The 18,537-nt window shown below is 38.8% G+C and overlaps 1 protein-coding gene across 9 annotated transcripts in view; it reads right to left on the reverse strand.

Annotated features, from left to right (window-relative positions):
* ACE2 (angiotensin converting enzyme 2) overlaps window positions 1–18,537 on the reverse strand; it is an 85,246-nt gene that overhangs the window by 56,882 nt on the left and 9,827 nt on the right. For 3 of the 9 annotated variants that reach the window (XM_007500876.3, XM_007500875.3, XM_007500874.3), the window contains one exon: window positions 6,217–6,511. The exons of 1 other annotated variant lie outside the window; for it this stretch is intronic. In XM_007500876.3, the coding sequence (XP_007500938.2) occupies window positions 6,217–6,402 (186 nt within the window). In that variant the 5' untranslated portion in view covers window positions 6,403–6,511. Of the gene's footprint in view, window positions 1–6,216; window positions 6,512–8,138; window positions 8,479–13,463; window positions 13,606–16,954; window positions 17,033–18,537 lie in introns of those variants that run through there. 5 more of the 9 variants (XM_056808471.1, XM_056808470.1, XM_007500873.3 and 2 more) reach the window with 4 other exon arrangements.

The raw sequence follows: 18,537 nt of genomic DNA on the forward strand, positions 1-18,537 counted from the left end.
TTTAATTCTATAATTTTAAAAGCTATATTTTTGAAATTTTTATGGATAATTGCAACAAGTTAAATGACTAATGGTTAAAATATAAAATATTAATAATGCTTTAAAATATTGTAGAATATGAATATAATAGAATGCAAATAAGGTTTAACAGCATGAATATGTCTGGAGGAGACTTTTAAAAATAATGCAAAGCCAAAAAATCTAGAGGAATTAAAACTATGATCATATCAGGAAAAGTGAATGATAATAACTAGACAAAAAATAGAACAATGTCCTGATAAGGACATGGAGGGAATGACTTTAAAAAGCGATTGATACTTTATGTCTTAACATTAATTAATTAAAATTTTTATTAAGTAATTGAGTCAAATGCATTGAAATTCAAAATTAATTCTTTAAAAAAACATAATTTTAGGAAGAAATAAATGATGGATATTATTCTCTAAAAAAGATAAATAAGAAGAAAGAAAGAAATCAAGAGAATATCAACAACTACCAACTCTGTTTCCTCAACTTTCTGAAATTTCTATGGGCATGATCTATATATGTATCTGGTATCCTTGATGAAAATATGAGAAGGAAATAAGGCTTTCATTTATAAGTCTTTACAGCAAATTATCCCTTTTCAATCTTGTCACTGATTGAAAAAGAGTAATTAATATAAGAGGAGACAGCTAGGTGGCTTAATGGCTAGAGTGTTAGTCCCAGAGTCAGGAAGACCTGAGCTCAAATCTAGCCTGATACTTATTAGCTGTGTGATTCTGGGTAAGTCACTTAATCTCTGTTTGCCTTCATTCACTGGAAAAGAAAATGACAAACTACTCCAAAATCTTTGCCAAGAGAATTATGGACAATATCATCAAGGGGATCGTGAAGAGTCAGACAACAAGGAACAATTGCAACAATTAGTATAAAAGCTCACTTTTAAAAAGATAATCCATTGGTTACAAAAAAGCATTTGGTTTGGAAGAGCCTAAAATCTCTCCTCTAGCAGGAAGCCTCTTATATACAAGTTAAGATCATACAAGAGCCTTGGTTAAATACAAACGCAAAGATAACTCTATTTGATGACTACAGATTAATATCAAGAGAGGGACATATTCTTGCCATGTCCTAACCTCTAAGATATGCTCCCAAAGGTCCAAATGGAAAAAGAATTCCCCAGGGATGTTAAGTTCTTCCAGATGCTCCTATTTGTGTAGCATACTGGACTGACTGAATCAAGACCCTAAGTATTCTATGACCCCCTCTTTGAGATCCATAATTACTCAAAAGGAATTGGCCCAACCATCCAGATTGGAAAAACTGAATGGTTGCAAAGTGCCTACTGTTCAGACAACGACATTTTGTTGGACGGCCAAGTCACCAAGTTAGTGCACAGTGCAAATACCTAGAAGGGCACAACAGATGGCTAATTAGTTAGATCCAGAATGGAACTGAAAAAAACAAGTTGGACCACATCTGGGAAACGCATAGTCATTTTTACAATATCAAGTTGCTCTATGGTGCAAAAACCCTATTTTTTTGTCCCAAATATTCTCCCAGTGATTGCTCTATATTATCGTGAGCCTTGGATCGCCATGATAGTCAAAGAGGCAAAGGGATCAAAAGAGGTTGGGTTTCTAGTCATTTTTTTTTCAGTTGTATCCAACTCTCTGACCTCATTTAGAGTTTTCTAGGCAAAGATGGTGGAGTGGTTTGCTATTTCCCTCTCCAGCTATTTTATAGAGGCGGAACTGAGGCAGAGTTAAGTAACTTGCCCTGGATAACACAGTTGTAAGTTTCTCAAACCAGATTTGAACTCAAGAAGAGGAGTCTTCTAGCTGCCCTCATACGTGCTGTATTGTTGTTGTTCAGCTGTTTTTCAGTTGTGTCCATGTCTCCAGGAACCCATTAAGGCTTTTTTAGAAAAGATACTGGAGTGGTTTGCCATTTCCTTCTCTAGTTCACTTTATAAATTTGGAACTGAGGCAAACACAGTTACTTGTCCAAGGTCATACAGCTAATACATGTCTGAGGCCAGATTGGAAATCATGAAGATGAGTCTCCCTGATGCCACTAACTCTTCCAATGTGCTAGAAAAAAGCAGCTTATTTCCAAATAAGATCCAAATGCAACAAGTGGCATAAGGGATATGACTGAGGAAATGTAGGAACAGAAAAGTAGATTAAGGAGGATTAACAGATAGCTAGAATCAATGATTCTCTGGGAAAGAAAACAAAAAGTAAGAATAAAAAACCGAAAGAAAGGCTTTTAGCATGAGGGAGATCCTCTGTGCATGTTCCTTGAGGGAAAAGACCAATTCACTTTTGTCTTTGAATCCCCAGTTCTTGGCACATAGTACATACTTAATAAATAGAAATAAAAATGTATCATTTAACATTTATTAACAATTAATTATTGTAACTAACACCTTGGGACCTGTCATCTTGGAAGGAAAGTGTTATGATCTTCTCTAAAATTGCCAAGAGTACCATTTATGTTGGTTCTCTCAAATGTGTTTGATCTCATGCATTTTTAATTTAAAATTTTTAACAGTTTAAAAAATTACAATATGAGCTACTAATTACCCAATAATTGCCTTCTGGGATCATTGCGATGACTCCAAACCAATTAGTATTGTTGTACCTTATGTCCTCAAAGGGTATCACCCAAATGCAAGCTGTTGCTTACTCACTACTGTTTTTATATGAAGGATATATTGCCTTTACAAATTTAAAGGAAACTGTGAAATTAAATTATTTCAATTGAAAAATAATGAAGATAGTGTTAAAAACAGTCTAGTTTCTGCACAATGATTTCCTTTCAGAAACAAAGACCCAAAGATAAGAAAGATCTGATTATTAAACAGTAGCCTTCTCTGTCTTGTTTAACATTATAGTCAGGTAGAAGGGAGGAGAGATTTAGAATCAGAAAACTTGGGTTCAAATCCTGAGTCTTCTCATTGTCAGTGTTACTTTGGACAAACTACTTAGTAAAGTCTATATTTCCTTATGGGCAAAATTGCTCAGTGATCTTAGAAAAGTCTACATAGTTTTTGGGGGGGGTTGGGTTTTTTTTTCTTTTTGAGAATCACTGAGACTCAACGGAGTTTTAACCCAAAGGTTAAACAAGGCGTTTTGCATATCTGATGTTGTTAACCTGAATGGTACAAAAGGCCTCTTTCTTTTTATTAGGAAGATCTAGACACAAAGCATATTCTGATGGACCCAGGGAAACTCTGAGTGTGTTGCAAAGAGTACGCCAAAGAATCTGATTGATAAAAAGTCCCCAAGATAGAACCAGATCTGCATAAACTCCGAGCTTCAGTTCTTGGCCACAAGTCACACTTGTGGCTTGCATTCTCATCTATGGTGCACTAAGATGCACTCTTCTTCACAAGAATTTTTTAGACCAAATTCTTCAACTCTTTCACCTTTGACACACAAGGAATGACAATTTCCCCATTCCTGCCCTGTGGATTTTGTCCTTCAAATACACTTCAGAAAAACAACGGGGACAAGATGACTCATCTTTGCTTGTATTTTGCCTCCCCTATAAACACGTCTTGTGAACTGCAGAAGTTTGTGTTCTTAAGCACCCAAGACCAGCTAATTCTCCAGCCTTGACTTTTTCCTGACTTGTTCACTCCTCATTTTACGACTGTCCACTGGGAAGCACAAACAAGGTTTGTGGTCTTAAACAGTGCTTATGAGGAAGAACTATTTTCCTTCTCACCCACCCTTCTTAGAACACTGTAGCACACTTTAGATCTGAGTACATCGGAGTTTTTTACTCATTCTCCTTAAAGATGATTAGATTCCAGCTTATCACTGTTTGCCAAGTTATGTAATAGAATGAGCACAAGGTTTATATAGTCAAGAATCCTGGATTCTTCTTCTAGTTGGTGATCTTGGGCAAGCCACTTAAACTCCTTCTACCTCAGTTTTCCCATTTCTGAAATGGGGGGAATATTTGCACGATCTACTCACCAAATGAAAACATTATATATATTTATCACATTCGTTTGTCTGCCATGCCCAACTCTTCATGATCCTATTTGGGGTTTTCTTGGCAAGGATACGGGAGTGGTTTGCCATTTTCTTCTCTAGCTCATTTTACAGAGAAAGAAACGGAGGCAAAAAGAGGTAAATGACTTGCCCAGGGTTTCACAACTAGTAAGTTTCTGAGACCAAATCTAAACTCACAAAGATGAGTCTTCATGATTCCAAGCACAGGGTTTTGTCCACTGTGCTACCTAGCTGTTCCAAGTGTATCATTGGCAGGTACTTTGTGTCTCTACCAACACCTATCACTCTGCATCCTGTATTTCTGCACACAGTGGCACTTAAATGAATTTATGGTTTGGCATTTTTCCTATAATGAAGTCAATATATTTCTTCTGCTTAGCTAGGTACAAACTCTTCTAAGTGCTTTATGTATCACCACTTGTTGCTTCGGCTCTAATAGATAAGTGGGGATAAGGTGATAACAATATAATGTAATGATCCAAGGATTATTTCAGCAAACATTTCTATATTTCATTTTATAGCAAGTGTTAAATCCTGACTCCAGATGCATAGTGGAAATATTCTTCAGGTTTCTCCTTATCTGATGCAGTTAGCCATAATCTACCTCTACTATAACAAGTTAATTAAGCCAGTAATAAAAGAATGAAAATTAATAAAAATCATACAATCATTTCACTACCCAAAAGAAAGAAGCCAAATAGCCATAAATAACCATTTTGGAGAAGATACTTTGCATGAAAAGTTAAGCATCATTCATTCATCCGTCCATTCATTCAATACCGATTTAAGAGCCTAAACTACGTAGAGATACAGTTTCATTAAGTTATAATCCTGGGCTTCATGAAGCTTAAATGAATGCAGAATATTCCATTATAAATATGATAAAGATATAAATATATTAAAAATTAAAAAATAAATCCTCCTATCGGGAAGATTCCATAAACTATAGAGTGCTACCAAAGATCTAGAATTATTGCATTTTCTGGCATTAAAAGGGTTTAGATAAGAAGAAAAACAACAACAAGCTTTCAACTGAGGTTATAGGCTTTTGAATGACAGGTAGTCAAATGAGTAAGTCTTCCCAGAATATTAGTCAGTCAACAAGCATTGATACAGGCATTGTTCACTGGACAGCTTATAGTCCCATTCTACCAGGATGTAATTTCTGAACTCCCCAAACAGTTTTTAAAAGCATTGCACCCAGGAAGTCCCAGACTCTTCCATCTCATAGAGCCATCTGACATAGGAATCTTCCCTGGTCTGAGAGGCAGCTCTTTGGGATCTGCCAGTCTAAGCGAACTGCCCTGCAGATCATAGACTGCTACTTTCTGCCTCTCCAATTTGGAAACTAGGAGGGGATCTGGGAAAGGGATTAAAACCAGACTTTCATTCTCGGAGGAAGAAATGAGCTAAGCATTACAGGAGATTAAATATCCCTCCTCTTAACTTACAATGAAATGTTCACTTATAGATGCCAAGCAGAATATCACAGCGTTCCCAGGACATCTTAGCATCTATGTAAGATGGTTTAAATATAGTTCTGCTCAGAGGTCTCTGGATAGACTGACTGACCTTTGGAAGTCCCTTAGAGCTTTGTGACAACTAGGATAAGAATTCCCAAGTCTCTACTTATCTAACACATGGCCAGGGTTTAATTACTTGTTAACCCTTTTACTAAAAGGAATTTAAATTTCTCAAAAATTCTCCATTTACACAACATTGCATGTATACCTCTGTTGGCACCGAAGTTTGGGTCATTATGAATTTAATAATGGATCACATTTATTTAGGAATACAATGAAATTATAAACAAGATGAGAATTAGAGATGGCAATCTTGCATGAGGCAGAAACTCATTTACTAGAAACTAGACAGAGATTGCTCACAAACGTATTGTTTTAGAGTTGAAAGGGTATTTATAGAAGAATGAATCTAAGCCTCTCATTTTACAGATGAGAAAACTGAGGCCCAAGAGATATGATTTGCCCAAAGTCACAAAATCTTGATACCACAATACAGTATTTAAATTTAATCCTTCTGGGAATCTTGAATAAGAGAGATGAAAGATTCTCCCCCACTCCATTGGAAATGCAGCTTGACTCTTAAGCTCATTTGTTTTCCATTTTGGTAGCTGTGACACAGTTCAATCTCATCCCTAAGAAACAACAAATATTCATACATAGTCACGAGAACTCACTGAACTTACCATCTTTTCGACATTCTCGTTTGTAATATTAGTGTTATATTCCCAAGAAGCAAGTGCACTTTGATGAGATAACTCTTCTGCCTTGGCGTTATAGTCATCCAGAAATGTTTTAGCATCTTCTTCAATGGAGTTTTGAGCTGCAGTCACAGCCAGAAGGCTGAAAAAAAGCCAGAGAGGGTCTAACATCTTTTCCTGTGAGCCAAGATCCCATCCACTGAGCAAATTTCCCTCAAGCAAACCAATTCATGGGTTTTTCTCTCCCATCAGCCTTTGAACTTGGGTTGGGCACTGAGAACTTTGAAAAAAAAAAGAGGCAGTAAATAATCTGTTGAACTGTTTGCATCCAGGAAAAGACACACATGTAAACAGCTTTAAGAATGATTACCCAAAAAAAATCAAAGAAAGAAATCAGGTAAATAAATGTTAATTATTAACTTAAAAGAACCATAACACTAGTAGCATTTTATGATCTTATAGAAAGCTTTTACTTTTAGTTAATATTTCCCTAGAAAGCTGTCAAAGATACACTCAGGGTCCTATAGTGTGACAGAGTGTTCAAAGAAAGCCAGAATTATTACCTAACAGGTAGCTGAAGCATTGTACTATCCCCTTGCAAATATATAAAGAATCATTGAAATAATCATTGGATTTAGCCGCCAGATTTTAAAATGAAAACATATTGGTCACACTCATTGCACAAAGACAGATAGATGGCTTCTTAGCCAGTATGATTTTAATTGTTTAAAATAAGAAAGATAGGGCAGCTAGGTGGCTCAGTGGATAGAGAGCCAGGGCTAGAGATGAAGGACCTGGGTTCAAATTTAGTCTCAGATATGTCTTAGCTATGTGACCCTGGACAAGTCATTTAACCCTGTACCTAGCCCTTAAAGTGCTTCTGCCTTGGAACTTATTCTTGATATTAATTATGAGAAGGTAAGGTTTAAAACAAATAGAAGAAAAATCTTTTAGAAAGAAAATAAAATGAATGGTAGATATGACATGTTTTATTTTTGTTTTTGCAAGCATATGAAAATGCCTTATTTGATTAATTTGGAAAAGAAGAAATGACTGTAAGCACCTTATGCTGTGGGTCATTTCCCCATCATTATATCACTATAGAGCTGATAGCTTTTCCAGACTCACCAATCTTCTAATGCCTTCCTATCCAAGATTAACTTGTATCTGTCTGTATGCATCATGCACATGGTTGTTAATCAATCATTTCAGAAGTGTCTAACTCTTCCTGACCCCATTTGGGGTGTTCTTGACAAAGGAGTTTGCATTTCCTTCTCCAGCTCTTATTATAGATGAAGAGACTGAAGCAAACAGACTTAAGTGACTTACTCAAAGTTATGCAGATAGTACGTGTCTGAAGCTGGATTTGAACTCAGTTCTTCCTGACTCTGGGCCTGATGCTCTAGCCATTCTACCAATTAGTTTTCTGCATTGCAGAAACCTATTGAGCACGTATATGTGTCTCTCTCCACATATATATATATATATATAAATATATATATATATATATATATATATATATATATCACCTTACATTGTCACCCCCATTAGACTATAATCTCCTTGAGGGTAGAGACCATTACTTTTGCATCTTTAAATATGAAAAAAAGAAAGAAAAAAGTCTCAAGAAAATATTTTAAAATACATTAAGAATTCAGTAGAGTACACAAAAGGGGCTTACTTGCTACCTTATTACTATCTAATAAATTTAATACATTCTTTTAAAAAACAAAATATTCAGGCAGAAGCAGTACCATTTGATGCCCAGTTCTTTTTGGTTTTTTAAAAATCAAAATATTTTTGATAACTATATTTACATTAAAAATTTATGATTCAAGAACTTCAATATAGAAGAGAGATAAAATACCACATTACAAGAACAGTTCATTAAAAAAACTTTGTGACACCTGATAAGGAAGTTCATAACTGATTAGGAAGAATCTCATTTTCTTTGTTTTTGGAAATATTGATTTGTGATCACTGGGACCACTTGACCTGGGACCATTTTTAAATTCTATCTCTACTCTACATCGTATTAGTTCTCAGTCCTACTTCCTCTAGAGTCAACTCTACTCAAAGTCAAGCCCCTCAAATACCTTCTTCCTTTTCTCATGTTAAAAACCCACCTAGAATGAGAAGGAACCAAAAATGTTGTCATAAACCAAAGAACCTGAAGGATTCTCATACTTAATCTCAGTGTTCTAATTTCTCAATGCTAGGAATCCCTTTCATCCATGGAGAACCCACAGTAGTTTTAGTATCAGAGAAGAAAAAGTGGCCATATAGGTCATCTCTTCCAACTGCACTTCATTTTACACATAAGGAAATTGTCTTCTCAAGTCAAAATGGTTATTGGAGTGATTACACAATTAGCTAGGATTATAAGATTACACACACACACACACACTCTGCAATCCAGGCAAACTGGAATTTTCCATCTCTCCTATCTCCACGTATAGGAAGTCCCTCAGACCTGAAACCTACTTCTTCTTCATCTCTGCCTCTTGGAAACCCTAGCTGCCTTCAAAAGAAAGTTAATGAGTTAGCACCTTCAAAAGGTCTTTCTTCCTTCTCTTTGGTGTTATTGGGGTGTACAAGGAGAAGAACTAGCACCTCTGGGCTGCTCATCCACCTTTCCCCTAACTCTCCTGTGGCTCCAAGAAGCTGTAGCATATGCAGCAGCCCCACTGTGGTAAAACCGTCTCAATAGACAAGCTAAACCAGGTTGAGGGTAACTGAGGGAATCTCACACCTATTGATGAGTGGGAGGGTTGCTTACTCCAAGCATGTGAAGACTCCCTGGCAGAATGAGAGGATGAGAACAATTTGTTCCGAGGGCTGTGAAGGTGGCTGAAGCTGGTGCCACAGAGCACTTAGAGCTTGGTCAAATATTGAAGACCCCAAGGTCATCCGCTGCATCCTGGGCTATCAGTTGGCCTGACTTTCGTCTTGCCACTGTACTCTGAAGAGGGAGTGAGATTGATGACCTGGTGAAACTGTGCCTTGCTTAAATCTGATTCATGCAAAGTCAAGACATCACTCCATGATGCCATTGGTCCTCTTCAAAATGAAGGGCAAACAACACTTGCCCCTCCAAGTCTCTGCGAATGTTTTGTATGTATCCTGTGTCAATCTATCTGTCAATGGATGATATCTCATTATTAGAACATAAGCGTTTTGAGGGTAGGGACTGCCTCACTTTTGTGTACCTCTACACCTAACATAATACTCGATATACTAGATCCTTCTTACATGTTTGTTGATTGATTAATTGACTACTGGCTCATAATCTTAAAATTATTGCAAAAAGAATGTATCATTCTAGGGATGATTACATAGCTTCATGGATAGAGAGCCAGTTCTGGAGATGGGAGGTCCTGGATTCAAATCTAGACTCAGAGACTTCCTAGCTGTGTGACCCTGGGCAATTCACTTAACTCCAATTGCCTAACCCTTAGTGTTCTTTTGCCTTGGAATTGATACTTAGTGTTAATTTTAAGACAGAAGGTAAGGGTTTTTTTTAAAAAAAGAATGTATTATTCTTTCTCTGGGTCCTTGTGATGGTTGAGTGTTAACTTAAAACTCCCTCTCCTCCTCCTTAATCCATAATTGTACTCTAGAGACAGCTAGGTTGCTCAGTGGCTAGAGAGCCAGATCCAGAAACAGAAGGTTCTGAATTCAAATTTAGTCCCAGACATTTCCTAGCTGTGTGACCCTGGGACAAATCTCTTAGCCCCAATTGCCTAACCCTTAGTGCTCTTCTGCCTTAGAACTGATGCTTAGTATTAATTCTAAAACAGAAGATAAGGGTTTAAAAAAAGAATTTATCATTCTGTTCTCAAGCAAGAGATCCTTTCAGTGGCTGAGTGTTAACATGAAAACTCCTGGTCCTCCTTAATCCCTAGTTGTACTTTCTTTGTTTGTTTTCCAATAAAAATAAATTACTAGATTAGTGGCAATAGAAAAAGGGATAACAAGAAAAGGTGATTCTTACCTTCCATAAGGATGGCATGGTTAGTTTGGTTAGCATGCCTGGAAACAAATCAAAGTGTATTGTATGCTTCCCAAAAGGAAATCAATAAAAAAGACCAAATAAAAGTGAAAATGGAAGGAAAATAAAATCCTACCTGCTTGGTAGTGCACTTCCCAGCTTTGGGGAAGCTGAGATGAGACTACACCACAGAAGAAATAAGGGAGGAAAAATGACTATAGCAACAGGAATGTCCTCAAAACTACTCCTAGGTAAAGTCTATTACTTTAAAAAAAAAGTAAAAAATAAAACTCAGCCTAGGTAACTTCCTGAAGTTCTAAGGAACAAGGAAAGAACAAAAGAATGGGTTATATTTCCAATTAAATTCACTGAAGCAAAACATAAGATTAGTGATCAAATTTCAAGGAAGAGGTGAAGGAAGGTGTGGTCTTGAGGCCAGATGTATAGAAGATCCTGAGTTTACAGGAAGATAAGAAAATGAGGGTTCTTGTAGAAGGTAAAAGGAGGAAATTAATGAAGCTGAAGTTTCCAGGGACAAATAATAGTTCATGATGGTGCTTCAAGAAAAAACTTCAAGTACTAAGGGAATTGTCCTTACTGCTCATTATCTACTCTGATTTATACTGATCAGAAATTTATTTGCATTGACTGCTTCTAAACAGACCTCACTGGACAGAGAATATGGATATGGATGGAACTCTGGGGACAAAAAACTATTCTAGTACCGATGTTTGTTATTATTCAGTTGTATCCAACTCTCTGTGATCCCATGGACCATGGCTATCCATAGAATGTTCTTGGCAAGGACTGTGGATTAACTTGCCATTTCTTTCTAGAGTGGATGCAGTGAATTCTTTTATCAAACAATCAGAGATTAAGTGACTTGCCTAGGGTCATACTGCTAGTAAATATCTGGGGTTGGATTTGAACTCAGGTCTTCTTGACTCCAAGCTTAGCCCTCTATTCACTGAACCACCTAGCTGCCTCCTTCTGGATCTTGTTTTGAGAGTCTGGTTTTGACTGATTGTTTTGGAAAGAAATGTCAGTCTTGAGAAATGATAAGAGGCATGGACTTTGAAATGGAACTCAAAGGGAGTTATCCAAGAAGGAGAATGGGTGCTAAAGAAAGAGGAAAATGAAGGATCCTAGTTACAGACTGGGTGATCAAATACAATAATACCAGGACATGTGTGATTAACACAAAATCCGGCAAATAACTTAGTAGTTGCTGTCTCCAAGGAGAAGAAAAATCTCATGTATGCCAAGGGACAGTCAATCTGATTATTTGTTACATCAACTCACAGAATATAATTCTCTCCTCCCTATAGAGATGGAGACTATGGAAGGAGAGTTGTTGTGAAGTTACTATGTTAGTTGATTTTGCTCAATTATTTTCCTTGTTATGAGAGGGTTGAAAAGTCAGAATTTGGGAGAAGGGAGCATATTAGGAGAGGACTGTGACAGAAAAATAAAAGGCATTGACAAAACTGAGGGAAGAGAGATGGATATACAGGGATGGCTGGATGGATGCATAGAAGGATGGACAAAGAGAATCAGACAGATAGACAGAGGGACAATTAGACTGACAGATAGGCAGACAGACAGACATAAAGATAGATAGACGAGCAGATGGATGGATGGATGGATGGATGAACATAAATGACTTCTAAAAGGCATACATAAGAAAGCCAGAAGCTCAGTATAATAGAAGATTTGTCTTCTGTATTACTCTTCTGGAGCCTGTTAACTTCTTAGAAATTTAATTGCTACATTTGACAAAAGGAGACAATTCATGGCTGGAAAAAAGCACTCTGTAGGTCTTTGAGAGGTGCATTTGTATAGGAAGCCTTTGTAACTGTAAAGCATTATATGAATGTGAGTTACTTCAATAGATATCCATGCACATATCCATATTGATGTGTAAGTAGAAATATACAGAAGCCTATCATTTATCTAACAGTCAGAAAATGAGCTGTTCTCAATTCCTGACAATGTTCATCTCATTACCTTTTTTTTTTTTAAGTTTAACCAATAAGATGGATCCCAGAGGCAACTAGGTAGCATAGGGGATGGTGTGCCAAGTCTGGAGATAGAATGTCCTGGGTTCAAATCTGGCCTTAGACACTCCTAGCTATATGACCCTCCAGAATCCATTTAACCCCAATTTTCTAACTCTTGCTGTCCCTCAGTTTTAGAATTGATACCAAGACAAAAGATTTAAATTTTAAAAATGGATCCTATAGAGGACCATACCATCCATATAAGCTCATTAAATATATTGCAAGAATATTAACATCTTTACAAAATTTATTACAGGGCCTGGGGACTCAACATGTTCAAATAATCTTTCTTTTAAAAAACCAAAACCTAACTTCTGTCTTATAATCAATACTATGCATTGGTTCAAAGGCAGTAAGGGCTAAGCAATGGAGGTTAAGGGACTTGTACAGGGTCACACAGCTTAGGAAGTAGCTAAATCTAGATTTGAACCCAGAACATCCCATCTTTAGGCCTGACTCTCTATCCCCTGAGCCACTCAACTGCTCCCTTCTCTATTACTTTCAAGGTTTTCCCCATCCTTTCAGTTTTTCTATTTTGTACCTCTCAGTCACCTTCAATTCCTCACTCTCTCTCATTCCACAGATCCGATGGCTGCATCTTGTTCCTATCCCAACAACACGTCTTGCAGACTTCTGTTCCTCATTACTCACGTGGCCACTTCCCTAGTTAAGGAATTCAACCCCTCTTCCCAACAATCCCCCCCAGCTTCCTTTTGGGGTTTCCTAGCTCAAAATTCTCCCCACGACTATCCATGCTCTACTGGGAAGTCAAAGTGATCTGATCCTCCTAAAGGGCTCCTCGTCTAACTGGGTTACTTCCCTACCCAACAATGGCTCGGCATTCCTATTTCTTCCCGTCTTGGCTCCTTCTCACACATCTCTCCCCTCCATGACCCTGAATATCCGCGTAGAGCAGCCCAGCTGCCGCTCCACAGACGACACTCTCCTCTCTAGACTTCTGCCTTGGCTGTTCTCCGTGGCAAATGCGGTGTCTCCTCACCTCGGTCTTAGCATCCCGGATTTCTTTCAAACTCTACTCCAGGGCTTTCTTCTTTTCCGAGCCGCCTCACCTCCCAAGCACTGGCACCTCCACCTCCGCCTCCACCCCCATCCCGGATGCTGATTGACTTTCTCCCCACAGGGCCTTGCATTCATGGTCTATATAGGGTATATGTACTCACAGAGCGGTATGTCGCCTCACCCATTAGAACAGAAGCTCCCTGAAGGCAGATAGTTTCAGTTTAAATGTACATCCCCGGGACTTAACCCCAAACCTGGCTCGAGCTCCATCCACCTGTTGCGGTTGATGGATTGCCCCCGGAGGTGAGGAGCAGCTCGCCTCAGCTCTCCTCGGTGCTGCTCTGCTCAGCCAAAGGGGCTGAGTGAGTGTCTGTAACCGGGAGAAAGGTTAGTCGGAAATTTCTGGCAAGAAGAATGAGTGTGCTGTGGGACACTGCCTGGGTTGAGGGTCCTGGTAACGTCCCAGAGAAACATTTTTGACGGGAAGCCAAAGGGGGCTGGGCTTGGAACTCGGGCAGGAAGACTTTCCTTCTTCAAGGGACCCCAAGGGTGCCGGAAGAGAGAAAACGAGGTAAAGGCCCAGGGGTGGAAGCAAAACAATGAGCAAAAACAATGCTGAAAACGAGATTCCCCCCAAGAGGAAGGGGCTAAAGACTGCTTAGGAGGCTTACTTATAAAAGGCAATATTGAGGATCTTGCCAGGACGTCCAGATGCCAGATGGAATGGGTAGCAATGAGCAAAAGCCTAGTTATGGATATGTTTGTATATAAATATACAATATATCCACACATGTCTCTGTGTAGAAGTAAACGAATTTCAAGGGCTGAAGGTCGGGGATCAGCAGGCCAAGAATGCAGACCATCATTCTCCCTGGGCTTTGCTTTTTTTAGACCAGCCACCTCCAAGGAAATGGGTACCCCCTGAAACCCGCGGACTTCTCCCCCAAAAATCATGCGCCTCCCCGGCTCTTGTCTTTGCTAGGCGTTTACGTGACGTGAAAGAGCGTGCCCTGGCTTTATATCACGGAGGAAGAGGGCCAGAGGGAAGGGTCAGCCTCTTCCGTCCAGTTCAGTAATTCGAGACCACCGAGTTCACTGCTCCGGTCGGAGCGACAGGGTTCAAGACCCCGAATGAATCAACCAGCTGCCCACAGCTGTGGGGCGGCGCATTAATATCTATAGATAAGGAGGGGAATGTTCCTCCTGAGCTCCCAGAGCTTCAGGCATTTCCATAGGACCCTTCACATCAGTGATGCAATACTTCTCCATTATCTGAACCCACAAAGCCTATTGCGAAACTTTTGTTCTTTACTTTTAGACATTTAAACCCGCCTCCTTATGCCTAGCAGGTGACCAGCTTCCTGACTGTCTGGTGACCACACTCACACACACACATTGGACCCTGCCTGAACTTGCATGGAGACAACCGAGCACAGAAAAAAGGCTGGGACACTCTAGGCTTTCCTACCCTAAGACCATAGCCTGGAAGACCTCCTCCCCAGCCTGCCCCCGCTCACATACCCTCAATCCAGGTGCAAAAACAAGGGCTAATTCCTAGCGGAGAAGAAAGTAATCCGAGGCTGGTGTCCTGCCCATCTCAAAGTCCCTCCATTTCTTTATCTTTTCATCCACTAGGCTAATCCTCACGTTGTCATCTGAGCCAATTTTCTGGAGACAGGGAATGATCTCTGGACTTGGTACCTGGGGTCTGAGTTTAAGTTCTGCCACTTCCCAATTGTGTTAGGCAAGAAATTTAACTTCTTTGAGGCTCTCTCCTCAGTGGTTAAGTAGGAAAAAAAAATACCTCTTCTAGTTTTCTTCATAAATAAGATAGTTTTAAGAAGAGCCCTTTGTAAGCTATCAAGCCCTAGAAGACCCTTTTATTATTATTATTTTAATAATCCTTACCTACCTTCTTGGAATCAGTACTAAGTATTGGTTCCAAGACAAGAGAAGAGTTAAGGGTCAGGCAATTGAGATTAAGTGACTTGCCCAGGGTCACCTAGCTAGGAAGTGTCTGAAGTCAAATCTATCCATTATGACCCATTTCTTTTGGAATGTGGAGCCATTATTAACTACAAGTTGGTGTCCAAAGAGTCTCCATTTCTAAATAATTAGATAATTATTATAATTATATGTGTAATTATATATGTAATTATATATATTAGCTATATATAATATATAAAGTATAATAGATATATAAAATATCTATATAATTATAAATAAATAAATAGATAATTTGAGTTTAAACCAAAGCTTGGTGGTTTATGACTATCAGGATATCCCCAAAGTCTTAGTACCTCAGTCTTGGTAACTTTTTAAACTTTAATAACTTGGGCTTTTACGAAATCCTGTAATTATCAAGAAGTTTCTCAACATCCCAGGTTGTAAACATGGAAATAGGTTGACTCAGGAAACTTTCCTTGTTTTTTTAACTAAAAAAAGTTTCATGGCTTTTATGAGCTGTATGACCTTAAGCAAATTAGTTGACCTCTCTGAGCTTTCCTTCCTTTTCTTTTCTTTTTTAAACCCTTCACTTCTGTCTTAGTGTCAGTTCTAAGACAGAAGAGTGACATGGACTAGCCTACCCAGGGTCACACAGCTAGGAAATGTCTGAAGTCAGATTTGAACCCAGTTCCTCCCAATTTCAGACCTGGCACTCTATTCACTGTGCTTCTTAGCTGTTCTACCTTTGTCTCTCCATGTAAAATGGTAATCATATTCATGATGTTTACCCAACAGGTTTGTGCTGAGGAAAGTGCTTTGTAAATCTTAAAGGGCTCTAGAATGGGGAGCTGGTGTTGGTAATGAGAGTAGAAGCTGTTGTTGTACTCATCCTAAAAGGGATTGTGGCTACGATCATTTCTTAAGGTTCATTGTAGCCACATTTGTCTGTAAGACAAAATAATCAGAACATGAAAAAAATCAAATGAATAACAAAAATTAAATGATCAGAATGAAGATAGTTACGTAGCCAAGCAAATTCCTAATAGAATGAGGGCCCAGACAAAAGAGTTTTGAAGATGGGGAACCATTGTCCACACCAAAATAAATGATAAAGAATCCTTTAACTATTAGATGACTTTAACAAAGTTATCTAGGCCCCCCGAGGATCAGTTCCATCATCTGTAAGCTGGGAATCCTAATACCTGCCTTGTCTACCTCATGGAATTTCCCTTAAGAATGAGTTAAATGGCATGATAAATGTAAACAATGCCTGGGGGGAAAAGGAGAATATTGTCAAAGTAGGGAAAGATGGTTGAATTATCCCTCAAATAGTCTTGAAACTTTATACACTTGTGTATATATATGTATATATATATATACACATCTGCATGTGTATTTATATATTCATATTATATTGTCATATTATATATGTATTTATGTATAAGAATTTTATTTCCTTCCAGAATTTATTTTTGTTCATTTTCCTTCTCTCCCCTAATTAATAGTTATCCCTCTCCTCCACTCTCTGGGGAGAATAATGACAAAATGCTAATCCCCAAAGAAAGAACTGTTAGATTAAAATTAATATCTCTAAATTCTCAGTTTCTATAAAGTTTATTAATAATCACTTGAACTAGAAAAAGGTAGATAAGCATAGATTTAAAGTCTCTTTTCCCTACTCTAAGTCTGACCCCGTGTAGCTCACCTTGCAAGATTCTCCGTCTGCCTCACCTGTCTGCTCGGGGAAGTAGAGACAGGCGAGTCCACCCCCACCCTTTTATTTACGTTCAGGGATGAAGTGCTGGTATGTAAAAAATGGGATGAACCGAGTCAGCAATCCAGGAGGGGGAGGGCTGGAATTCCCTCCACACAGAACCCAGCATCCCTTGTCTCTCCTGCAACCAGCAGAGAGCAAAGACAGAACCTGGAACAGATTGGGGGTAAAAGAACTCTCCTACTTGTTATACATGTGTCTGAGACAGATCGTTGGGGCTAACAGTCACTGATTCTAACGTTTCTCTTTTGTCTCCTCTTGGCAATAAAATTATAAGCTTTGTTCTGGCTGGTGGAGTTTATATCTCAATATATTGCAAGGGTACAATGAAGAGAATTTCCCAGCTTTCCTGAATGGGAGCTATGAGTCAAGAGAAGTAAGAAAACTTCCAGAGCCAGCCAGTCCTTTGTAGCAGGAGAGTGTCCAATTCAAAGACTCTGTGGGTGTATGTATATAATGTACATACAACGGTTATGTACATGTAGAGTGTATATAAGCAGGTGGCACAAGGGAGAGAATGCCAGCCCAGAAATCAGGGAGACCTGAATTCAAATTTGACTTCAGACACTAATTGTGTAACCTGGGGTAAGTCTCTTAACTTCTGTTTGCCTCAGTTTCTTCATCTGTAAAATAAGGAAAATAATACACCACCTCCCAGAATCGTTGTGAGGATCAAATGAGATAATAATTGTGAATCACTTAGCATGGTGCCAGGCACATAGTAAGCATTGGACACATGCAGATATTTGTTACAAAATAACAAACAAACAAAAATTGTTCTCTAACATATAAGAGAACTGCAAATCGTTGTGCAAGTATATTAAAAAGAGGAAATTGCCCAATACTACTGCCATATTGCTCCAAAGGATTCCTGTCTGATTTGGGCAAATATCATTTTACTTAATCCATAGCTTCAATTTGTTTCAAGCCATTGTTTTTAATTCCTTACCTTCTGTCTTAGAATCAATACTGTGTATCTGTTCTGAGGCAGAAGAGCTAGCAGGGCTAGGCAAGGGGGGGGAGGGAGGGTTAAGTGACTTGCCCAGGGTCACACAGCTAGGAAGTGGCTGTGGACAGATTTGAAGCCAGGACCTCCCATCTCTAAGCCTGACTCAATCTGTTGTGGGGGGGCACTTGAGGTGAACCCCCTGGGTTTGGTAAGGGCACCTTTGTAAGAATGTAAGACTCCAAAACTTAAAAATAAAAAAAGAAATTTATTCATTTAGAAGGTATTGTGGAATCCAGCCAGGACAGCCTAACTGAAAAGATGCTCCTTCTGGCATCTTTATACTCTTTCCAACATGGTATGCACTGAGGCACGTGGCAGGGGAAGGTTTGCCTGAAGACAGAGGGGATTCCCCTCTTGTTTAGGGGACAGATAGATGTCTTAGCTTGGAAGCGTATCTCTGTCCATCTCAAATGTAAAGGACAATCCAAGGACGGTCATTATCAGATAGTCTGGAGGATGGAAGGGAGCAAAGGAATTTTCCTGCCCACTGTTTAGCCTGAAACAC

This window comes from Monodelphis domestica, chromosome 8, assembly GCF_027887165.1.
Source record: "Monodelphis domestica isolate mMonDom1 chromosome 8, mMonDom1.pri, whole genome shotgun sequence".
In the NCBI taxonomy this organism is placed as follows: Eukaryota; Metazoa; Chordata; class Mammalia; order Didelphimorphia; family Didelphidae; genus Monodelphis; species Monodelphis domestica.